Genomic DNA, 26,335 nt, shown 5'->3' on the forward strand with positions numbered 1-26,335 from the left:
CTGAAAATAGATTGAAAGTTTATAATTTCATGAAACAAGCTAAGGGTATAAATATGAACATTGTCAGAAATGGTTGAAGTAATTATTGAAGCAGAAGTGATGTATCATATTACAATTCAAAGAAGACAATAGCAAGTCCTCTAAAATTATGGAATAAAAGAGTGGGGATGAATCTCAATGAAATTTTAGTTCATTTTTTATAGGTTCAGTATAATCTGGCTCTCAATGTGGCATACTGATATTTGTAATATAATATATTTACAACCTGAAATACATAGATCAAATATGTAAATATTGAAATGAACTAAATACAAATATATTAATATATATTTGTATCTGTATGTTATCTGTATATATGGGTATTCATATCTCTGTATATAGGCATCTACCAATTAATCTACAAAAAGAGAAAGATAGAAGCAGATACCTTGGTGATTATAAAATTGAGAGACCATGCCAACTTTTTTTAGTCATCAATTTCTGCATTAAAGATATTTATGATAAATTACATGAAATGGTCTTCCTTTAGATAATGCATTTTCTTAATGTGATTCCAAAGATAAGTTTAAAAAAAATCTCCCACATGCTTCTGCCTGTCAACCCATTAGTTTTTCTACCTGAGGTAAACAGTGCTACCTGTTTCTGTTTGTTTATTTGTTTGTTTTGAATCATCAAGAAACTGCAGTGCATTTAATATGTTCATATGTAGAGAGAAAAGTGTATGCACTTCTAACATAAATGATGCTGAATTAGGACTACTGTGTGGTTCTTGCTCAGTTTTTTTCTGGAACATTTTATTTTGGCGATGTAGGTATATATAAAAATGAGCTAACATTTTGAATGGCTACATGGTATGTTCTTTTTTATTTTTTTTTAATTTTTTTTTCAACGTTTATTTATTTTTGGGACAGAGAGAGACAGAGCATGAACGGGGGAGGGGCAGAGAGAGAGGGAGACACAGAACCGGAAACAGGCTCCAGGCTCCGAGCCATCAGCCCAGAGCCTGACGCGGGGCTCGAACTCACGGACCGCGAGATCGTGACCTGGCTGAAGTCGGACGCTCAACCGACTGCGCCACCCAGGCGCCCCATGTATGTTCTTTTTTAAAAAAACACTATCGATAGATAAAGAAGATGTGGTATGTATATACAGTGGAGTATTACATGGCAACCAAAAAGAATCAAATCTTGCCATTTGTAACTGTGTATGGAACTAGAGGGTTTGATGCAAAATGAAATTAGTCAGAGAAAGATAAATATCATATGACTTCACTCATATGAGAAATTTAAGAAACAAAACAGATGAGCATAAGGGAAGGGAAGCAAAAATAATATAAAAACAGGGAGGCAGACAAAGCATAACAGACTTTAAAAAAATTTTTTTTTAATGTTTATTTATTTTTGAGACAGAGAGAGACAGAACATGAATGGGGGAGGGTCAGAGAGAGAGGGAGACACAGAATCTGAAGCAGGCTCCAGGCTCTGAGCTGTCAACACAGAGCCTGATGCAGGGCTCGAACCCACGAACCGTGAGATCATGACCTGAGCCGAAGTCGGACGCCCAACCGACTGAGCCACCTAGGTGCCCCAAGAGACTTTTAAATATAGAGAACAAACAGAGGGTTACTGGAAGGCTTGTGGGAGGGGAGATGGGCTAAATGGGTAAGGGGCATTAAGGAATCTACTCCTGAAATCACTGTTGCATTATGCTAAATAACTTGGTTGTAAATTTTTAAAAATTTAATTAATTAAAGAATAAAAAAAGAAATGCAAAAAAAATTATTTGAGGTAATGAGTTTAAATAGAGGAAAAAAACTTATCATTTTAGCGGGGTGCTCAGTTGGTTAAGTGTCTGACTTTAGCTGAGGTCATAATCTCATGGTTCGTGAGTTTGAGCCCAGCAAGGGGTTTGCTTCTGTCAGCTCAGAGCCCCCTTCAGATCCTCTGTCCCCCTTTCTGTCTGCCCCTTCTCCGTTTGCACTCTTTCTCTGGAAAATAAATAAACATTAAAAAAATACTATCACTTATAAGCCAAACACATATTAATGGGCATTTCAGGTTTTCTAGTCTTTTGCTGTTCTAAATAATACTTTAAAAATATCTGAATGTATACCTCTACTTTGTTTTTCAAAGTATCTCTAGTATAAATTCTCAGAAGCAGTACTGCTGTGTATATTTTCTTAGGATAGCTATTACCAAATTGCTCTCTACCAGTTTTCATGCTCACCAGCAATATGAGAGTCCTTGACTCCCCACACCTTGCTGTGGTGGGACAAAGATGCACAGTACAGATAGATCCCTCTTCAAGGAAAGATATGTTCTCCCAGCTGTGAATTCCAAGATTGACTTCAGCTCTACAGAGCCATCATGCTCATATGACAGATTATGCATGGGTAGGGGACCTGACCCAGTGAATCGACTCTGATATATGATACGTGTGCCAAAACTCCCCATTGGGTAGGCAGGACTTTGGTGGTTGTATCACAATCTAAGTTGTCCCTGAATTCCATTCCGCCTCCTTCCCTTTCCTTCTATTGCTATGTATCCCATGAAAATTGCATGCCAAATTCCGTCGCGACATCTATGTCTGGAGAATTCAGCTACAACATTGCCAACTCTACATTTTTTTCCCCAAATTCTTTGAGAACATTTTTATTGAAGTAGAACTGTTACAGGTGGGTAGGAGAGACACTGGTCTCTGTCTCATGGAGTCAAGGAATGAATCTTGTGGAAGTGGATAGTGACGAAACGATAGAGTTTATGGAGTGAAAGTACAAAGCTCTCAAGAGTGAGAGGGTCCCTACTGGGTTGTCGCCAAGGAATCTTCTCTGACTTTTTATTGGGACCTTATCAGGAACAGTTTGTGAGACTCCATTCATGGTGCTTAGCACCTGGCAGGTCTAGAATGCATTTATCCTTTATTTATTTATTTATTTATTTATTTATTTATTTATTTTCAATAAATTTATTTATTTAAATTCAAGTTAGCTAACATACAGTGTAGTATTGGTTTCAGGAGTAGAACCTAGTGATTCATCACTTACACAGAACACCCAATGCTCATCCCAACAAGTATCCTCCTTAATGCCTGTTACCCATTTAGCCCATCTTCCCACCCACCTCTCCACCAGCAGCCTCCGCTTTGTTCTCTGTATTTAAGAGTCTCTTATGTATTACTTCCCCTCTCTGTTTTTATCTTAATTTTACTTCCTTTCCCCTATGTTCACCTGTTGTGTTTCTTAAATTCCACATGTGAGTGAAATCATATGATATTTGTCTTTCTCTGCCTGACTTATTTCCCTTAGCATAATACACTCTAGTTCCAACCACGTTGTTGCAAATGGCAAGATATCTTTTTTTTTTTTTCACCAAACCCAGCTGCAGCTGCAGACAGCCTCCCCAAGGATCCCTTATCTATCCCTGCCTACTGTTAACCCTTTCCCTACTCAGAACTTAAATCCAATGATGTGAAAAATTAAGAGTTCAACTCAATGAATTGTTTAATTAAAAAAACCTTGCACACTTACCAACAAGATCATGATATCAGTTATTATCAAAATATCACTTAGAAGCATCTGCTATGCCTTCCCAGTGAGTAGCCCAAAAGAGCAGCAACTATAGTGACACATTACTGTAAACTAATTTGACTATTCATGAATTTTATGTTAATAAAATAATATGATTTATACACTCTGATGTTTGCATTCTTCTTACTTAACATCATGACTGTGAAATTCCATAACGTTGTACTGAATATCGGTAGTTTTTTTTTTTTTCATTTCTATACAGTATCCAATTGAATAAACACAACCAAAAATTATTTTTTTTAGGGATATATAAATCATTTTCACTTTGGGGCAATTGGAAATAGTGTGGTTGTGAACATTCTTGTCCCTGTCTTTGGTGCAAATATATATGCATTTCCGTTGGTTAATACCAAGGACTGGAATTATGGGTTCATACTTCCAAAGAGTTTTCAAAAAACCTTTGTTCAACTTTGCAATCATACTCAGCATTTATGAAAGTTTTATTTAATCCATATTCTTGCTATTTGTTTTAATTTATTTTTAATGTGTGTTTATGAGATTGTTTGCAAACGTTTATTGGTGTTTTTGTACTTTACTGTAAGTAGGAGCTCTTTCTATACAGTTATTACATATATCTCTTACAGATGTTCCGAAGATTTTTTCTATTCTATCCAAGGTTGATTTCCTCAGTAGCAGACCTTGAAACAAGATTTGGATGCAAGTAGTTTGTTTGGAAGATGATCTTAGGAAGCACCAGTAACTAAGTAAGGAAGAGAGACAACCCAAAAATGAACAGGTTATTTGTGTGGATAATTGGGTGTCAGTCCCACTAAGGGCCCCTAGAAGACTGTGTAAAACCTAATTTAGACTTGTTCCCCCCTCAAGGAATGAAGAAGATGGGATCTTTATGTTCTCACTACCATATACTACCACTGGTTGAAAGCTATTCCTGTAGATGTTCACTGTTTGGCACTTTCACACTGGCCTATGTATGGATTGAGGGCACTCCCAGAAACAGGAGAAAAAGAGCCTTCAGAGGAGTCACAGGTATTTTCAGCAGGAAAGCATCTGAAGAAAGAAAAAAGAATTAAAAAGCAAAGACAGAAGAATTTAATAAATAGCAAATATAAAATAGAAGCAATCAACAAATCCAAAATTGGAGAAACCTGATAATATTAAACTCTCATACATCTAAACAAGCAAAAGAGAGAGACAGGGAGAGAAGGCACTAATAACTAATGTCAGTAATGAAAACTGAGCATAACTATAGACCATTTCAACTTTATAAAAAACTTTTATGAAAAAAGTTGTGCCACCAACTTTGAAAACTTGGCAATGATGAGTGGGTGAGCTCCAAGAAAAAGAAAACAATATATGGTTTAAGAAAGTGGTCCAGGTTCATTCCTCCGCATGTCGCTGTCCAGTTTTCCCAGTACCACTTGCTGAAGAGACTGTCTTTTTTCCATTGGATATTCTTTCCCGCTTTGTCAAAGATTAGTTGGCCATACATTTGTGGGTCCAGTTCTGGGTCTTCTATTCTGTTCCATTGATCTATGTGTCTGATTTTGTGCCAGTACCATACTGTCTTGATGATTACAGCTTTGCAATACATCCTAAAGTCTGAAATGGAGAGGCCTCCAGCTTTGGTTTTCTTTCTCAACATTACTTTGCTATTTGGGATATTTTCTGGTTTCATACAAATTTTAGGATTATTTGTTCTAGCTCTGTGAAGAATGCTGGTGTTATTTAGATAGGGATTACATTCAATGTGCAGATTATTTTGGGTAGTAGTATCAACATCTTAACAATATTTGTTCCTCCTATCCATGAGCGTGGAATGTCTTTCCATTTCTTTGTGTCTTCTTCAATTTCTTTGATAAACTTTCTAGAGTTTTCAGGGTACAGATATTCTACCTATTTGGTTAGGTTTATTCCTAGGTATCTTATGGGCACCTGTTGGGATGAGCACTGGATGTTATATATAAGTGATGAATCACTACATTCTTCTCCTGAAGTCAATTCTACACTGTATGTTAACCAGCTTGAATTTAAATTAAAAACTTAGAAAAAGGAAAAAGAAAACAATGAAACTGACTCAAGAAGCAATTGAGATTATAATTTTCTTACCACTATTTTAAAAAGTGCATTAGTAATTAAAAACTTTACTATGCAGTTAAAAATTCTCTTATTTTTCAGTGAATTCTATTAAGGAGCATTTTTCACTGAACTGAATAAGGAGAAATTCTTACCATTTCATCTAGAGAGGCCAATACAACTTTGATGTACAAAACTGACAAGGACAATGCAATAAAAGAAAATTGCAGAGCAATTATGAACACAGAATTTTAAATTACAGATAAAATATTGACACAAACTGATCCGCTAATAGAAAAAAAATTCTATTCTATAACTTTTAAATTCATGTTCTCGGGAAAAGATCACTTGAGTTGATATTAGAAAATTCAAAAAATGTAAGTTACCATATGAAAATATTAAAGGAACTCAGATGAAGAAAAAATAGCTTAATGAAATTCCACATCCACTCACAAAAACCCAAAATACACACAAAAACACAGACAAATGAAGCAGATAACTTTGTTAATCTGGAAGCAGGAGGAATATACAAAAAACCTACAGAAAGCGAGATTTTAGGGAAGCCTGGGTGTCTCAGTTGCTTGAGTGTTTGCCTCTTGATTTCAGCTCAGGTCACGATCCCAGGATCTAGTCCTGCATTGGGCTCTGTGGTGAGTGTAGAGCCTGCTTAAGATTCTCTCCTTCTCTCCCTCTCCCTCTCTCCCCTGAGACTCTCTCTTAAATAAATAAATAATAAATAAATAAATAAATAAATAAATATCATTTAACCTGTAAGAAAAAAAACTAAATTTTCAGGAATGGCTTTACTGGATACCATATCTTATTAGTTATGGATGGTTTTAACTATAAAACAGAGAAGCATGTAGAAAATTTATATACTGTACATATAGGGACATTTACTTTATGAAAAACCTGGCACTACAGATCAGTGCTAATGGAGTGGTTTTCAATAAATATTTCTGAGAAAATATGCATCCACAAGTTAAAATACAAAATCAGCTGATTCTCATATCACACCAAAATTTAATTCCAGTTTTATCTTAGAAATACATTGAAAAGTCAGTGTAAAAGGAAAATTAAAGTCTACAATCCAAGAGTAAATAGAATATAATATAAAAGACATAATAATGTACTAAATTTAGGACAACTTAACCCATAAAATACGGGAATATCTTCATTATTTTAGAGGAAATAAATATATCTTGAATAGGACCTTGGAAGCACAGTTTGATAAACCCTGTTTCATTAAACATAAGGAAATCTGTGTCCCTCAATACATCGTCGAGAGAGTAGATGGAGAGCCACAGTTTAGGAAAAATTAGTCATGGCAATTTTACCAAAAAAAAAAAAACAGGACTTTTATTTAAAATGAATAATGAACTACATATTTATAATAAAATACAACCTAGTAGGAAAATGGACAAAAAAACAAAATAAGCATCTCACAAAGAAAAAAGAACCAAAGGGCTACTAATAACCCTATTAAAAGAAATTCAACCACATTGAAACTATGAGGAATTTAAATTATAACCAAAATGACATACCAATACTCACCTATGAACGTTGAAGATATTAACATGTCTAGTGTGACCATATTAAATGTTGGCAAGAATGCGCAATAATTAGAATCACACGCGATATAGGAGGAATGTAAATTAGTACACTGACTTTGGAAAATTGTTTGATTGTATCTAGTAAAAGAGAAGAAACCAGCTCTCTGTGATCCAGAACTTTCACACATAGGCACATCCCACAGAGTAAGTGCTTGCTTATGTGCAAATGCCTGTGCAAGAACATTCATGGCAGTGTTTCCATAAAAGCCAAGAAGAGGAAATAACTAAAGTCCATTAATAGTATAGATACACCAATGATGGCATATTTATTTTATGGGACATTCTTCAACAAGAAAAAATGAAGTACGGTTACAGCTAATAAATTGAAACATTCACTTAAAACAAATGTTGAGCCAAAGCAGCCAGACATAATGGAATATATACTCTAAGATTTCATCTACGTGAATTTCAAAAGGAGGGAAAGCTAGCACTTATACTCTCAGACTTATTCTTAGGAGTTGTAGCTAAACTAAAAAGAAGCAGTTTTGAACACCACAAATTCCACAAAGGAGTTTGCTCCTAGAGGTGCTGGAGAGGCAGTGATGAGAAAGTGCTTATGGAAATTTTGAAAAATGCTGATAATGCTCTGCCTTTACTTTCCTACAGAAAGTAACACATGGGATAATTATTCAGAATTACTTCTCTATGTGTTTGTCATATTTCATGATCCAAGAGGAAGGATGAGAAGGGAAGAATAAGGTGAGAAGGAACAAAGGGAGCAGGGAAGGGCAACATCTTTGCAGGTTCTGAGAGTTAGGATGAAAACCTCTTTGGAGGACCATTATTTAGCACACTACCCTCTGGGATTGGAACTTGAGAAGAATTTTCATTCTTTCTTTTCTTTTAACCTGTAAGCAATTTTTTAAAGCACAGTGAGATTTAATGTCACAGATGTATATGAATGAACTAATTATCTGAATACATTTTCTCCAGTTATTTGAAGAAAAATTAGTAACCCTTAGTGCAACATATAAAAAGTATTTAAAAGTAATTGTGTATGTGTATGTGTATAAAAATCAAAATCAAGGGCACTTGGGTGGCTCACTCGGTTGAGTGTCCAACTCTTGGTTTTGGCTTAGGTCATGATCCCAGGGTTGTGGGATCAAGTCCCACTTCAGACTCCATGCTAAGCATGGAACTTGCTTAAGATTCTCTCTCTGTCTCCCTCTGCCCCTTTCCACAACTCTCTTTGTCTCTAAAAGAAAAAAAAGAAAAGAAAAAAAAAGAATCCAAATTACATTGAGTGAGAAAGCAATTTGGTGTGAATTAACTTTCTGGCTGTGTCTTTCACATCTTTGTTCCTAAGACTGTAAATAAGAGGGTTCAACATGGGGATCATGACAGTAAAAAACACAGTGGCCACTTTGACCAGGAGCCACGAGCTTTTGGAGTTGGGCACACAGTAGAGAAGAAGGATGATCCCATGGAAGATGGTGATGGTGGTCAGGTGGGAGGCACAGGTGGAGAAGGCTTTCTGGAGTCCTCCAGTAGATGGCATCTTGACTATGGTGGCAACTATAAAAATATAGGAGGCGAGGATAATCAGGAGGCTACAAGCCTCATTGAATGTGGAAATGACTAAACACATCCTCTGACTAAAGGAGGGGTCAGAGCAGGATAAAGAAAGGATGGCAGGGGGCGCCTGGGTGGCGCAGTCGGTTGGGCGTCCGACTTCAGCCAGGATTCACGATCTCGCGGTCCGTGAGTTCGAGCCCCGCGTCAGGCTCTGGGCTGATGGCTCGGAGCCTGGAGCCTGGAGCCTGTTTCCGATTCTGTGTCTCCCTCTCTCTCTGCCCCTCCCCCGTTCATGCTCTGTCTCTCTCTGTCCCAAAAATGAATAAACGTGGAGAAAAAAATTTAAAAAGCTAAAAAAAAAAAAAAAAAAAGAAAGGATGGCAGAATACTCACAGCCAAAGTGATGTATAATGTTGGGACCACAGAAGGATAGTTCCAAAAGAGAGTATGTGAGTGTCAGGGAACATATTCCACCCCATACATAGGTTCCAGCTACCAAGAGGGCACAGAGTTTCCGAGACATAGCCACTGTGTAGAGCAGGGGGTTGCAAACAGCCACAAACCGGTCATAGGCCATAACTGCTAACATGAACATTTCTGTAATCACAAACGCACAAACAAAAAAAAATTGCACCATGCATGCTTTGAAGGAGATACTTCTGTCTTCCATGACCAAGATCTCTAGCAGTTTTGGTGTAAATACACTGGAATAACAAATATCTAAAAAGGATAGATGACTGAGGAAAAAGTACATGGGTGTGTGGAGTTTGGGGTTGATCCTTACAACCGCAATGATGCCCAGGTTTCCCACCAGAGTGACTGTGTAGATGGTCAAGAACATGAGGAAGAGGGGTGCCTGGAGGTGTGGGTACTCCGAGAAACCCAGGAGGATAAATAGAGTCACAGAGCTCTGATTTCCCTCATCCAGTGCCATGGTTCTTGATTTTAAAAAATAAATAAAGGAGAAGAAAAGAGAATTGAGCAGCGGAACTTGAGAAGGAAGAGTAAAAGGAAGTCAGGACAGGTCAATGCAAGCCAGTGAAGGCAATGGGGTCAGTGCGTACACATGAGTGCTCTGTTTCACTTTGGAGTCTTACTTGACTTTTCAATTATGTGCAATTAGCTGTATCCTTCAGTACTTTAGTTTCCTCATCTGGAAAATAAGAAAAAAAATGGGACTAATCAGTAGTATTAAGTTATATAAATAACCTGTAGATGTATATGATCCTTACAACGTTGAATATCCCAGGATAAAATATAATTATATGAGCACAAAGGAGACATATAGCAAAATTAAAAAAAAAAAAAAAAACAAACCTCTGAGCACATCATAGTACTCATATGATCATGTCAGAAGCCAAGTTGGGAAAATTAAACACTTTTAATACATAAAGAAAAACATAACTGTAAATATCTTTGGGGGAAAATGTATCATCAGACCTTCACAATTTTTGTATTGCTATATTGAGTATTTCCCTATTCTAGATATAGCCCATTATCAAGGACTTAAGAGTTTCTTTAAGTGGTCTGGTCAAAAATTCCATGGATGACTATATTCTGTCAATTACATACCCACCATGTGGTCATTTTGAAGGCCCAAACTACTCAATGATTTATAACTGTTTTCTAAGGGAGTATTTTGCATATAGTCTTGAAAATTTCACATCAACCCTCTTCTGTTGGTTATACAGTTTGTAGTGTTTATTGTATTAAAATGGAAAAAATATGCTTATTTATCAGTGATTATAACACACACACACACACACACACACACACACACACACACACACAATACGGTACTGAGAAAGAAATATCACAACAACAACCAAAAACTTTGTTTTAATGTGGCAAGTCTATCTGTAGTGGTCAATGAAGAATAAAAAAAAATGTGTTAGATTAAGAAATATAAACATTTGGTTTCTGTAAAACAGCAGGAGTTTAAATATTACCAATTCCACAAGGTCAAATCCTAAAGAACGGATTCTAGAAGTGGGTGTGGAGACATAATGAACATGATCCTGCCATCTTGGACACATCTGTGAACCCTCACAACTTTATTTGTCTATAACACACAACAGCATATCGGTAAATCTACCACCAATCCAGGAACAGAGCATTAGCTATGCAGTCACATTCTCCATCACATAGAAGATTGGGTCTACCTGTTGTGAACTTCATATATTTAGTTACGTGTATTGATTTAAACAAAAGTCCTCTCTAAATTCAGGAACTTAGATTGCTTTTATTGGGTCACATTCATGCAAGTTAAGAATTCTGAGATACAATCTGCTATTATTGCCAGAAGGCTAGATAAACCCAATACATCATGGTTTAGTTGTAGAGCTTGGTCTAGTTCAAGTGAAAGACTCCCTAAATTGTTAGTCATATTCTACCTCCTAAAGAATAAGTGATCTTTGTGAGGACTCTAAACCAAGATAAGACAAGACTTAGTACAGTTGAAAGGCAAAGAATTTCTGAGTATTTTCATATGTCTTGTGTTCAGACTTCTTTAGTAACACTTCCACTGCTCTTTCCTTACATTAAAGCTCCTGTCCTCACACCTAATGATCTCTCTTCAAACTCGTCAGTGAAACTATCAAAGCAGTAACCACCATACTCAATTCTATGTTTATCCTAAGTAGTATTCTCCTATTGTATTTTCTAGTGCTTTCAAAGTCCAAATGGATCTTTCTCTCTCTCTGGAGTTCACAGGATTTGAAGCTAATCTTCTCTGTAAAGAGACTTTCAAATGTTTGAAGACATTAAGGTAGATCCCTTCTCTTTTCGTCTCTAGGTAAACAATGTTAGTGTTGGTTTATTGTTTGTGCTTTGCTTTTCCATTTTCTTCCTCACATGGGTTTCTAAATATTTCGGACAAACTAGTCAATATTCTAGGTATAGCATGGACCCCTTTGAGCTGATATTGACACTAAGAACTAAACTAATCTTTTCAGAGATATCATGGAGTGCCAAAAGGCAATGAACTCTGCAATCTGCTTGCACTTGCTATATATGTATACATATGTCTATGTGTATATATATGTATGTATATGTATGAGTTCCAAGTTTTTAAATATAGATAGATAGATAGATAGATAGATAGATAGATAGATAAATAGATATAGATGATAGATAGATAGATAGATAGATAGATAGATAGATAGATAGAACGAACCTGGGTATTTGTACTCAAATATTTCAACTGTGTTAGGTCAATTTACTGCCCTGCCAAGCTTTGTCCAGGATTTACCAGTAAGCAACAAATCTCAGACATGTACTTGAAACATTTGTACAAAGTTGAGGATTGTGCATTTATTACTAAATTTCATGCACTGTTGACTCCTTACTTCTCTCTTCACCCCTGGCGTGGCCTTTTAGTCTAACTGAATTGCTGCTAATCTCACTACTTCTTGCCTTTACTCAAGCCACTCTGTCCACCCAGAAGGTCTTCAGGTTCCATTCATATCACCAATCACCAGTGCCCACTCCATTCTCATTACTACTTGGGCTATTTGTTAAATTGTTGGTAAATATGCTTTCCCCGCCACTTCTCAAGAGTGCACATGTTGTGTTCAATACGTGTCCCACATAAACTTTAAGTGAGAGAATTCCAGGATGCCTTAACGACCTAGAGGAGTTCAAGGTCAGGAAAGAATGCCAGGAAGTCTTAAGGAGTTCAAGAGTTAAGAGTTCCAGGTTACTCATAATGAATGTGAGACTTCCTCGCCCATTCCACACCCCTTGTGAGGAACATGCTCCCATTGTAGATTTATTAGTTCACCAATTCTACAGGTACAAAAAAAATGCATAAAGGCAATAATTGTTAAGGTAATATTGTGGTGATAAGCTTGTCAAACTAAGTAGGGTATTGTTTTTAACTAACTTAGCTTGGTGCTGGGAGTATGATTGGGATTGAATAAAGAAGCTATATCTTTGTTCACAGTGCAGAAAAAGAAAAATAAAATATCTCACTTACCTTTTCATATCAGAAACTTTTCTTATAAAATTCTACTCTCAACTTTTTTGAAAATTAGCCCCATTCAGAGAAGGGGCTAATTTGAGTGGGTGGAGAAAAGACAGCCTTACATCATGTTATTTTATAGAGAACGTGAATTTAGGAAACAGATGTTAGTTCAGTTTCAGCCTATGTTGTATATTACATAAGCAACTTTAACAAGTTCTTTAATCATATGAGCCTCAATACTCTCATCTACAAAATGTGGGTGGTAACACCACGCTAGCTCATTTAATGTTGAGCGCGAACATATTAAATGACGTATGACCTTAAAATATCCAAGAAATCCTACACTTGGTTAAGATCTCCACAGATATCGGCTTCCTTCCATGTTAATTTTCTACTGCCATTAATCTCTATGAAAATAGTACAAGTTCCAAGTTTTTAAACGTTCTTGCGGTGCATATTCAGAAAGCTATTTTAAAAAGAATTGTATCTCCTGGACTCTTTTTAATTTGAGATGTTTCACTGAGTCTTGAATTCACAATCGTATCCATTTCCAACCCAGCAACACAGAATCTTCATTTTCCTTTGCTTTCCTAACCCTGCCTGGTTCTTTCTGTCTCTTCTGCCTGTCGTATGTGTGACTGTGGGAAAGGCAATCAGGGAAAGGTGAAAAGAGAGAAATAGTCTAAGTGTACCTCCCTCTTCATTTTTACTATCACCAACTATCCTCTCACCTGTATATAAGATTTCCAACTGGAGTCCAGTCTGTGAGATTAACTTTTGTTGACTCACACTTAGCCTGGAATGCAATGGTGTAAGCATTTTTGAGAGCATTTTATACTAAGTGAATCAAATCGAAACTTCTGCCCAGATGTCTTTAATATCTCCAGGCACTATATAACCACATCGTCTGCCATGACCATAGTGCTTCATTCACAGTGGGACCTTAAATCCTTATTGTACAAAAACAAGCATTTGTAACTCTTAATCTTCCACCATTCATCCCTCTGAAATGGCACCTCTACCCTTGTTGTACGTTGTGCCACCATTTCCTGAAGTACCACATAGCCCCTCCAAAAAAACTTCTGGTTAACAGAAATGCCTTTTCTCTTCTTCTATGTTCTTTCCACGTCTATTACCACAATGTATGTGTAGTGCCTGGCATGTTTGCTACATTTATGGGCATGTGTGTGTATGTGCATGTTTGCATGTGCGCCTTAGCTTTTTCCCTGAAGAGTATCACTTCTTTAGGAGAAGACTTGCATTTAACATTTCTTGTCAAACCACACAATGTGTTTAGCTTAGCAATTGGAGACGAACTTTCCAGCTCAGAACAACGGTTCTGGGAATAACGCAAGTAGAATGCAGCCAGTTGAATATACACACAAACCAAGTCGAAATTGCTGTTACTCAGCTCACATAGGTGGCTCCGGCCAACAACGTGCTGGGTTCCAATGTCCCTCACATCAGAATGAAAAGATAATCCTAGGTTGAATCAACTCACCAAAAGCCAGATTTTCCTGATGCATTTTTATTGAAGACTTCCTTGCTAGTATTAATAAGCTGCCTATACTTTCTGTCTCAAAACTGAAAGTTTGGTTTAAATGTTTCAGTTCTTTGATCAGAGTTGATGTTTCTTGCAAAATTTTATTCAATAAAGATCCCAAGAAATGCCACTTTTGCAATTGTCAAGAAATTTTGGAGGGAACATAGAGATGTCCTTCAGGAGTAGATAGACCTGGAAACTATGTTCCATGATGGTGTTTGTTTTATTCTAAGTGCCTAACCTTGGGGGCACAGACCTCAGGGAATCCTGACGGTGTGTGCTATAATGAGCTACAAACAAAATAATTAGAGGGAAATTCCTCTTCCTCAGCTTAGACTATAATTTCTTTTAAATCACTGACATGCTGATCTTTACATCTTAAAAAATAATGTGCCTCTGTATAGAGGTTATACTTATTAAAATCATGAAAAATTATATTCCTATCTATCCCACTGACTCCAGCATACTTATAGCTGCTATGATATGCTTTTTTAGTCTCTTAATTTTGCTTATCTGTTCCTACATGAATTTATATAGAAACACACTTAATATTATACTATGTATATATGTATATATATATACATATATATAATATATATAACACTTAATATTATACTATGTATATATGAATATACATATGTATATGTATGTGTGTATATATATATATATATATATACACACATGTATACATATTTTACATTCAACTATTAAGGCTTATTGTTTCTTATATGCTGAACATGCTTGCCTTCAGCTGGGGGCTAGGATATGTTAGTTAATCATCATCTTGGCTATAAAGCCAACTGTATTCTTTAGTTCAGCCAGAAAGGTCATAGTGCTAATATTTTAAGTCCACCTATGTTATTCCTGTACCTCTAGGAATATTTTCTAGGCCACATATTAGGAAAGAAAGAAAATTGTGTTCAATATGGACCTGTTACGTCACAGGCCTTGGGCAGAAAGAAAGTCACATTTATGCCTACTACATCTAAAATTTTAAAGGAAGAGTAGCATATAAATCCATGGGTAGAAAAAAAAAATAGCCCATAGCCATCACGTAACACAACCACTAGTGAACAAATATATTGTCTAATGTGTTTAGCTTCACTGTTAGAACGTCTACTTTCAGGCTGAACGTACAACGTGAGGCTTTTTGAAAATCACTTTACATTACATTTGTGGAAATAAGCTGCATATGTAAGAGCAGTTACCAACATAAAAGAATATCATGTTCTAAAAGGATTTTTCAGCTCTTCACTTTTTCTTGTTTTTATTTTGTTTTCCACTGAGAAACACAAAACTAATTAAAGTACCAAACCCCACGTTACATAACTTCAAAATCAATATTTAAAAATTATATATTCTAGTTTTTAACCTTAGAAACCTTACTGAATATACCAAATATTCCATGATAACACGCTCAAGCTTCCTAATTTATTTTTGTGTTCTTAAAAGATCACACACACGCAGAGGCATGCACACAGTGAAAGAACCTGATGGAACATTTACTTAGGGCCCTTGGTTGACAAACAATTAAAAATTAAAGTAAATCCTTTGTTATTGCTATGATAAACAATGAGTGATTATAATTTTGTTATATATCCCTAATTTACACAAGATACCTGATTCCACGTAAAGCATTATGGTAAAGAGCTTTTAATTTCCATATGAAAATAAGACTCTAAATAATGGAGAGAAACAAGTAATGTTTAAGTGGTTGAATTAGAGCAACCACACAGGAATGTCTCTCTAGTCTTTGCTTATAAACTTTAATCATGATTAAGACAACAAAGAAAACGTGAGTTATATTTAATCCCAGGCATTTGCTTAAAACAATACAATAACCAGTCAATTATTAGAAAACTTGGATGAAACCTACCACAGTCATGGGTTATCTGTTATCTGCCATAAAGTTATCTGGCATTATCAAAGAATATGTTCAATGAGGCAAATGTTTTGGTCAATCTTCAGTAGATTTTGAGCCAGATTCTTTACTTCTCCCTATATATACCCTGTTGACTTATAACTTAACAGTTCCACAAGATGTAGATACCTTTCTCACCCCTTGGCCTTGGGCTTAGCCATGTGATTTGCTTTAACTCCTAACATGTTAACAGGTGAGACCCAAACAGGCACTTATAATATACCTTTGCTTTATGCATACTTTATTGTGACTCAGCTTACAACGCAGACCATTAACCGAATCGTCCAATAAAGATGACCTACCTACAGGCCTGTAGATTGAGGTTAGCTGATCTGGTTAGCTCAGTATTGATGCTCAAGTGACCCAGCTGCTATCAGCCGAGGTACCTTCGTCAACTCACTGGTTCTATAGGATTGCTATTGTTGCATCCTTCTGGAATTTATGATTGTTTTTCATCAATAAATAATTGATGCCTGAGTAAGATCTGTACATTGTGTCATTATTAATATCCTGATTGTTGTATTATATGATCATAGGGGAAAATCGGTAAAAACTACCTGGGATCTCTCTAAATTATTTCTTACAACCTAAAATGTACCTAGTACTATTACAATAAAATTTTGAATAAATGAAAAAAGTACAACTACATTGACACAAAGAGAAAAACTACTGTGATGGGCGTGGATCTCCAAAATGTATATTGGTTTCTTGTGCTACTACAGACATAGAAAATATTTTATATTTGTTCGTACTGCCAGTTATAATTTACATTGTATTCTGGACCTTTTAAGGGAGATATACTTTTATTTATTTTTATTTTTCAGGGAATCTTCCAGTACCAAGATGAGTCTTGTGGAATTAAATATAATTTTTGTTTTTGGAACCTTAGAGTTTTATGTTGAAAGCTTTTTAAATGTTTATTTATTTAACTTGAGAGAGAGAGAGAGAAAGAGCATGAGCAAGGGAGGGGCAGAGAGAGAGAGAGGGAGAGAGAGAGAATCCCAAGCAGGTTCCATGATGTCAGCGAAGAGCCCAACATGGGCCTCGATCCCAGGAACCATGAGATCATGACCTGAACTGAAATCAAGAGTCAGATGCTTCACCGACGGAGCCACCCCCGAGCTCCTATGTTGAACAGCTTTTAAGGTACTATTTTTACATTAAGAAGTAAACTACCTTGTAATAAACCATAACTCTTCAGACCATCTCAAAAACCCCACACTTCCATGACTTAAACTGAACTGAAATTTGTCTGAGCAATTACATGATCATGTATACTGACACAGACACTTTTGTATTTCAATTTATGAATCAAACACTTGGTTTAATCTTTTATCCCTAACATCATATGTAATTTTAAAGTTATTTCACTAAACATTAGAGTGAACAGATTATGGACTGTCAATTACAAGTGTATCATACCCTTATGGACTGATTTTCTATTGGACAAGTCTTACCAGTACTCTAAAAAAAGGACTAATTCATATTTCTGGCTTTACATTTTATCAAAGAATAATTTAACATTAACGTCTTGACTGCCTCTTTCACATCTTTGTTCCTGAGGCTGTAGATCAGTGGGTTCAGCATGGGAATGACCACAGTGTAAAAGACAGAAGCTACTTTGACCATGAGCCATGAACTTTTGGAGTTGGGAACACAATACAGAAACAGTATGGTCCCATGGAAAATTGTAACAGTGGTCAGGTGAGAAGCACACGTGGAGAAGGCCTTGTGGCGCCCCCCAGTGGAAGGCATCTTCATGACAGTGATAAAAATGGAAACATAGGAGGGAAGAATGATCACCAGGCTGCTTATTTCATTGAATGTGGCAGAGACTAAAATGACCCTCTGGCTAATGTAAGGATCAGAGCAGGACACAGAGACAATGGCAGCATGCTCACAGACAAAGTTGTTTATGAAGCTAGTTCCACAAAAGGATAAAGTCAACAAAAAGTATGTGTATGTTAAGGAGCAGGCTATACTCCAAGAATATGATGCTCCCACCAACAAGGAACAAAGCTTCTGAGACATGACAACTGTGTACAGAAGAGGGTTACAAACTGCCACAAATCGGTCATATGCCATCACGGCCAACATGAAGGTTTCTGTCACCACGAATATGCACGCAAAGAAGAATTGCATGATGCAGCCTGTGAAGGAGATGGTTCTGTCTTCCAAAACCAAGTTTTCTAATAGTTTGGGTGTGACTACTGTAGAGTAACAGAAATCAACCAAAGATAAATGGCTGAGAAAAAAGTACATGGGGGTGTGGAGTTTGGGATTGATCTTGATGATCATGATCATACCCAGATTCCCAAGAACAGTGACTATGTAGATGGTCAGGAATACCAGGAAAAATGGCATCTGGAGTTCTGGATATTCTGAGAAGCCCAACAGAATGAAGGTGACTCTACTACTCTGGTTTTCTTGATTCCTGTGGACAAAATATAAAAGTTTATCCAGAAAATAAGTTCCAGAATCTGAAATACATAAGAGAAGAAAAGACAAGTTTAGAGGCTCAATGGGTCTCTTAAGAGTGTTGCTGAAAATAGTAGACTTCCTTCCACTGTTACATTTAAAAAGTGAGTATTGACTTATGTAACAATTACACAGTGAGTAAAAACTTTGTGACTAGAATCATCAAAACCAAGGTTAAAACAGGAACATAAAAAACAGACTAGACTTTGCTCTATTTCAGATAATAAAATCAGTATTATCATAGGCAGTTGACTTCATAAGCCACTCTCTTTGCATGAATTTGAGCTTAGTAAAAATACAGTTGACCTTTGAACAACGGTTCGAACTGTGCAAGCCCACTTATGTGCTATTTTTTTTCCAATAAATATAATACAGTACTGTAAAAGTACTTTATCTTTCTTACAACTTGTCTTAATAATTCTTTTCTCTAGCTTACTTTATGGAAAGAATACAATATTTAATGCAAAACGCACACATACATATATACAAGCATAAACCAGGCAACATACAAAATACGTGCTAATCGACTGTGTATGTTACCAGGAAGGCTTCCAGTCAACACTAGGCTATTAATAGTTAAGTTCTGGGAAGTCAAGAGGTATATGTAGGTTTTTGACTGCATGGAGGTTGGTGCCTCTCACTCCCATCTTGTTCAAGGGTCAACGGTAGAAGCAAAGAATTACATGACTTGCTTTACTTTCTTACCTGCCTCTCCCCTTAAACTGTGAGAAAATCAACTTCTAACTGGTTTTAAAAAGTTTAAATACTAGCATTCATGCAAAATGGTCAATTTAAGATTTTCTTGGTTGTCTCATCTCCTTTTCAATGCCCTTGTTACTCCTGGTAATCCAATATTCTCAACACAGATACAGCTGTGCTGTAGAAGTATACTAAACTTATACACTTATGTTGAACTAATCTTGAAAATTTTTAATATTATCCCTCATGTCATATTATATTATTCATCAAGATATGTTCACAGCAAAATATGTGCTGCGTTTCTAGGGAAGACAGTTAAAACGATATTGAACAAAAATCTCTTCTTTCTCCAGTGTGGTAAATTTTGGAAACTGGATAGGTGGTACACAGTGAAAACTCTCAAAATACTGAACAGTGTGCATAAACTCATGCTGCAGTGAAAAATGCATTCTGTCATTTTGAACTAAGTTTAAAGCTTTTCCAAGGACACGTGTCAGGACAAAGACCCATCTCAAACAACACACGATATTTCTTGAAAATTACTTGCTGCCACGAGGCATTTTCTCAACAGTAAAATGAGAATATTTGTAATATAAAATTTAAATCACTACAATGGATGTAGATACTTTGGTAATGAATTCAAGGCTACAAGACATGGTGCAATGCATACTTGATATTCAGCTTTCTTATTTAATGAAATTTTGAGTAATGGGTAGGATTCCAAAAACCTTACATTGTTACAAAAATCAGGCCCAAGTATGGACATCTATCAATGGGTGGGCACATACAATATAGAAATTCTTTCCTCCTGAACCCATACAATAGAAACGCTATAGAATTTCATTGGGGCATTTAATCTAAGATGCATAATTATATTTTCCCCATTCTGCTATAGGTTTTCTTAACACACTATTGCTTTCTCTGCTTCCCATGTGTTCGTTCCTATAGGAAAGATATATCTCAAAGACTGATCCCACAGCAAAGCCACTGTGACACTCCCTTAAAAAGTCTTAGCCCTGCAAGGCTAGATTATGGACATACACCCCAGGAGCATTCCTTCAGTTTGAAATATTCCGTGCAACACTGTGAGAATAATTTTCCACAATTACTTTAACCTGACAACCAGTGACTTCTAAGACTCCAAATACATTTTAAAAGTGAATGCAGGCAATTTACAATGTTCAGCTGGCTTTTCCAAAACTTCTTGGATCTAGAAATTCAATCTCATTGCCACCTGACACATTTTTCTTCAGTCATGGCGGACTTATGAAGACCTGTTACATGATACGTGATCATTTGCCCATAGTTTGTTTTCCCAATTTATTCCCACTATTGTCATATTTTATTTTACCACCTACTATTAGAGACATTGCTCATTGTTTCTTGCCATATGCTGTAGCTTATCATTTAAAATAAGGTTGTTATTATTACTTTCTTCTTTGGAGATTGTACGCAGTGTGAAAGACAAGGCCCATTTCTTTTATTATTGTTATTCTGGATTTGCCAAATGTTTGTTGCCTTGCTGGCTGTAGAGTGACTACAAAATAAGGAAAACAGGATGAATAACATTTGAAAGAAAGAAGGAATTAGAATACAATACCACAAACCCTTTGCGCACAGAACTAAGTGGTCTGTGGGCACTTTGTCCTACACACGTGCTCGTCTCCTGCAAAGATTACTGGAACTCCATATTTTCCTTCTAAAGTAAAACAAAATCAACTCACTTAAATGCAGAAAGGCTTGCGTGAGTCATTTAGGGAAGATTTCTTCACTTGGATGAATGAACTCCAGGAATGTTCCTGCAAAGTATTTAATTAATAGAAACAGAGCTGAAAGCAAGAGAAGTCTACAGTATGTTTCATTAAATGTTTCAGATAGTTACTTGTTTTTTTTTCCAATTTATTAAGACAACTCAGAAATAACAGAGATAAGATGACACCTGAAAACTAAATCCGGGCACCAAACTGTGTCACAAATATATGCCAGTAAGACCTTAGGGATACAGAGACTAGAGAATATCACTGAGGTACTGCCTTGCAGACTGTAATTCAAGTAATTAGTTGTAACACATCCCATGTGGTATCTTGGTTGTGTATCATTTTCCTGAAGCCCTGAGGTGTTTGCATTATCAACATTAAGCTTAAGGAAAATAAACAAGATTCTGTATATCTTTACATTGATGTAAAAATACAGAAATGTGTGAGAAAAAGGAGCTCTTGGATGGCTCAGTCGGTTGAGCGTCTGATGTCAGCTCAGGTCATGATCTCATGGTTCATGTGTTCGAGCCCCGCATCAGACCCTGTGCTGACAGCTCAGAGCCTGGAGCCTGTTTCAGATTCTGTGTCTCCCTCTCTCTCTGCCCCTCTCCCACTCATACTCTGTCTCTGTCTCTCTGTCTCAAAAATAAATAAAAATAAATAAAATTTAAAAAATTTAAAAAAATTAAAAAAAGATAAAATAAAAAAATTAAAAAAAAAATAAATGCATGAGAAAAAAATAACCTGTAAGACAGTAGTCTAGCAGGACACCTGGGTGGCTCAGTCAGTTGAGCACCGACTCTTGATTTCCACCCTGGTCATCATCCCAAGGTCTTGGGATCGAGCCCCATATTGGGGTCCATGCTGAGCATGGAGCCTGCTTAAGAGTCTCTCTCTCCCTCTAGCCTTTTCCCCCACTTGCATTCTCTCTCTCTCTCTCTCTCTCTCTCTCTCTGTCTCTTAAATAAAAAAAAATAGGTAATAGTCTAGAGATAGTCATTGTAATTCATGTTGAATTTATATTTTCTATTTTCCTATGAAAGTATACTGATGTCCCTGTGTATGGTAATATAGAGCTTTCTAAATAATAAATTACATTGTCTATTTTTAATTAGTTAGCAATACACTGAAAACTTCCTTTTCTAGTCACACTATGGGTTTTATTAATAGAAGACAATCTGCTTTGGCCTGTCAAATACAGGTACGGTGTCCTCGGATATTTATATTTACTATTGACTCTGAAATAATTTTGGATTGTAGGTTTCCTAAAATACCAATTTATGGAAAGGATGATATATTCATTAATTTGGTAATTCTATCCAACATGCATGAAAGACACAAATCAAAAATACCAGTAGCTAGATGCAGTAAGAGCATATTTCTTTCTCACTAATGGAAGATTCAAGTTGCATTCCTGAATATTAGGCAGTTATGCTCCATATAGTAATTTCGGGGCTCAGGTTTCTTATAACCCCTGGCTCACCATCAACATGGTGCTTCTGAAGTTATGATTCTATTCTCTAAGCATAGAAGAGGCAGTTAAAAACTCTGTAAATACATCCTTCAGAAGCTCAATTTTTATCGAGTCCAATTTATATAATGCATAAGAAAATCAAGGATAAAAGATAGTCAGCAGTCTCTGAAACAATACATCTGAGGATCCACACATAAAAAATGATATAGATCTGTGTTCATCAGGGATCTTGATCTGTAATTTTCTTGCAGTGTCTTTGTCTAGCCTCAGTATTGGGGTAATAGTGCTGGACTAAATGACTTTGGGAGATTTTCTTCTACTTTTTGGAAGAGTTTTAAAAGGATTGGTGTTAACACTTTTTAAAATGTTTGGTAGACTCCTCAACAAAAGGGTAGCAAATTGAATCCAACAGCATCCTGAAGGGGTCATATCACATGACTAAGTGATATTTTTCCAGAAATACAAGTGTAGTTCCACATAGGAAAACCAACCAACGTATGTACCACATTAAGAACAAAGCAGTAAAACCACATGATCATCTCAGTCGACACAATTTCAGCAAAGTTTCACAGCACACAGTAAACATGCAAAAATCAGTGGTGTTTCTAGATAGCAGAAATGAACAATCCTCAATGGAAGTTAAGAAAAACATTCCACTTAAATGAATCTCAAAAGAATCAAATACCTAGATATAAATTTAACAAGGAGGTGAAAGACGTGTATACTGTAACTACAAAGCATTGCTGAAACAAATTAAAGAATATCTAAATAAATGAAAAGATACGGTGCATTCATAGGGAAGGAATCCAGAATATGCCCTGCTAAAATATGCATTTTGATATTAAAAAAATTGTTTTGAGCTGAAGGCAAGTAGAGCAACAAATGCAGGGAAAGCTCTTTGTACAGTCCCCTTTTCTGCCAAAAAGCAGAATATAAATTTTCTTTTTACTAGAGACAGACACTTATCAGCCCAAAGAAATCTGCAAACAATCTTACTCCATTACTTTCCTTTTTTTTGTTTGTTTCAAGTTTTTATTTAAATTCTAGTTAGTTAGCATATAGGGTAATATTGGTTTCCAGAGTAGAATTTAGTGATTCATCACTTGTGATACAACACCCAGTGCTCATCACAAGTGCCCTCCTTAATGCCCATTACCCATTTAGCCCAACCTCCTGCCCACTTCTCCATCAGCTGTCAATTTATTCTCTATTTTTAAGAGTCTCTTCTGGATTGCTTCCCTCTCTCTTTTCTCCCCTTCTGTTGTTCATCTGTTTTGTTTCTTAAGTTCCATATTTGAGTGAAGTCATATGGTATTTATCTTTCTCTGACTGACTTATTTTGCTGAGCATAATACTCTCCATCTCTATCCACATCTTTGCAAATGGCAAGATTTCATTATTCTTTATGGCTGAGTAATATTCCATTGTATGTATATATATACCACTTCTTCTTTATCCATTCATCAGTCAATGGGCATTTGGGCTGTTTCCATGATTTGGCTATTGGTGATAATGTTGCAATAAACATCGGGGTGCATGTGCCCCTTCAAATCAGTATTTTTGTATCCTTTGGGTAAAAAGCTAGTAGTGCAATTGCTGGGCCATAGGGTAGTTCTATTTTTAACTTTTTGAGAAGTTTCCCTACTGTTTTCTAGAGTGACTACACCAGTTTGCATTCCCACCAACAGTGGAAGAGGCTTCCCTTTCCTGCACATATTTGCCATGACCTTCCCACAGTTTGCTACCCTTGGAAGCCGACAACTGTTTTCCTTTGTCCTGTCGACTCTCTACACATTCATTGTTCTTTGTTGAAGATGCTATCAAAGCTGCAGTTCTAAGCTGTCTCTGCATTATTTTATGTTTAAACTTCTCGCACGTGATGTGCACTGCATGCATTAATAAACTTTGTTTCCCTCTTGTTAACCTTTTTTGTTAAAAAGGCCTAGCTGAAAATTTAAGATGAGCAGAGAAGTTTTGTCCCTCCTGCAATAGCATGGAACACTTAATGTTGTTAAGTTGGCCATAGCATCACAGGTTATATACAGTTTCAGGGCAATCTCTATCAAAATTCCAAAGGTAATTTTATGGAAATGGAAACTGATTTTTAAATCCATATGGAATTAAAAGGAGTCCAAAAGCTAAGACAATCTTGGAAAAGAACATATGGGGGGATTCATGATTCCTGATTTCACAACTTACTCCACAGATACAAGGAATAGAATTAAGAATCCGGAAATAAACCCATATATCCATGAACCATTGATTTTCAACAGTATCCCAAGAACATTCAATGGAGAAAGGAATTTTTTCCATAAGTGATGGCAAGGAGAACTGGATATTCACATGTAAAATAATGAGGTTGGACATCGACTTTGTTTTATTTTATATTTTTATTGTTTTATTTTATATCTGAGAGACAGAGACAGACAGGCAGAGCACGAGCAGAGAGACAGAGACAGAATCTGAAGCAGGCTCCAGGCTCTGAGCTGTCAGCACAGGGCCAATGTGGGGCTTGAACCCACGAGCGGTGAGATCGTGACCTGAGCCAAAGTTGGACGCTTAACTGACTGAGCCACCCAGCATCCCTGGACATCTACTTTATACCATATACAGTGGTTAACTCAAAATTGAACAAAGACCTAAAGTAATGTCAAAACCTATAGAACGCTTAGAAGAAAACTTAGCCGTAATTTTTATAGCCTTGGATTTGGCAATGAATCCTTAAATACGGGACCAAAAGCACAAATGACAAAAGAAAAAAATAGATAAATTGGACTTAATAAAAATTTAAAATTTGTGTGCATCAAAAAAAAACACACACTATTATTGAAGTCAGAGAATAGGAGAAAAGATTTACAAATCATATATCTGATAATGGAGTAGAATCCACAACATATGTAGAACTCTTACAACAAACACCCAAGAGTCAAGCCTTCCAGTTAGAAAATGTGCAAATGATTTAAATAGACATTTCTCCCAAGATCTACAAATGCCCCGCAAGCACATGAAAAGATCCTCAACGTCTTTAGTGATTAAGAAAATTCAAATCAATACCACAATGACATGCCACTTCTTCACTAGGAGAGCTATAATTTAAAAAGGAACAAAAATGCACAGTAGCAAACATTGGTGATGATATAGAGTAATTGGAGCTTTTGTACATTGTTCTTGGAAGCCCAAAATGGTTCAGGCACTGTGGAAATCAGTGTGGTTATTCCTCACATAAATAGACTATTAGACTCAATGTGTAGTAAAAAAAAAAAAAAAAAATTGGTCTCGCACAAATGCAAGTCCAGCTTTTAGTCTCAGTTTCTTGGAGGTGATCTATGTCTTACCTGATAGGAGGGTCTGTTTATGATCAGTGCCACACCTGATCTTAAGTTGGGGCTGACCACATATGTCAATCTTGGCCTATAGTGGTCTTTTGTCTACAGTCAACCTGGAGGCTGGGAGATCAACCATGTGGACAGTCAATAAATCAACCCTATGTAATAGAACCGTAATAAAAGCTGAACACTGAGGCTTGTGTGATCTTCCCTAATTGCCAATGATCCATGTGTATTGTCACACGTGGAAGCTGGAATGGTAACATGTCCAAGGACACTGGAAGCTCCTCTTTGGGATCTCTTCTAGATTCTGTTCTGTGTGTTTCTTCCTTCAGATGATTGATCTTATTTTGGTTTATGTGGTTTATCACTGGATAAACCGGGAGTTTCAGTGAGTTGTTTGAAAACTGTTAGCAAATTAATAA

The 26,335-nt window shown here is 36.3% G+C and overlaps 2 protein-coding genes across 2 annotated transcripts; both read right to left on the reverse strand.

Annotated features, from left to right (window-relative positions):
* Nucleotides 1-8,467: 8,467 nt before the first annotated feature.
* On the reverse strand, nt 8,468-9,682 carry LOC112865241 (olfactory receptor 1165-like). The gene is made up of 2 exons (XM_025928280.1): nt 9,131-9,682; nt 8,468-8,875 (listed from the first exon to the last, which is right to left on the reverse strand). The coding sequence occupies exons 1-2, from the start codon at nt 9,680-9,682 to the stop codon at nt 8,468-8,470; spliced, it is 960 nt and encodes a 319-aa protein (XP_025784065.1).
* Nucleotides 9,683-17,671: 7,989 nt separating this feature from the next.
* LOC147576485 (olfactory receptor 5D3-like) lies at nt 17,672-18,843 on the reverse strand. The gene is given in 3 exon segments (XM_086679377.1): nt 17,672-17,706; nt 17,709-18,610; nt 18,836-18,843. Coding segments are annotated over 3 exon segments (945 nt in total).
* Nucleotides 18,844-26,335: the final 7,492 nt, after the last annotated feature.

The sequence above is a fragment of the Puma concolor genome, chromosome D1 (assembly GCF_028749965.1).
Source record: "Puma concolor isolate L17-30 chromosome D1, mPumCon1.1.hap2, whole genome shotgun sequence".
NCBI classification, from domain to species: domain Eukaryota; kingdom Metazoa; phylum Chordata; class Mammalia; order Carnivora; family Felidae; genus Puma; species Puma concolor.

What these genes read in the sequence shown, in the direction of transcription:
- LOC112865241 (XM_025928280.1), bottom strand. Translation starts at nt 9,682, where the DNA reads ATGGCACTGGATGAGGGAAATCAGAGCTCTGTGACTCTATTTATCCTC. An exon ending in ACTTTGGCTGTGAGTATTCT is followed by an intron (nt 8,876 to 9,130) that starts GCCATCCTTTCT and finishes TGCGCCACCCAG; the next exon opens with GCGCCCCCTGCCATCCTTTC.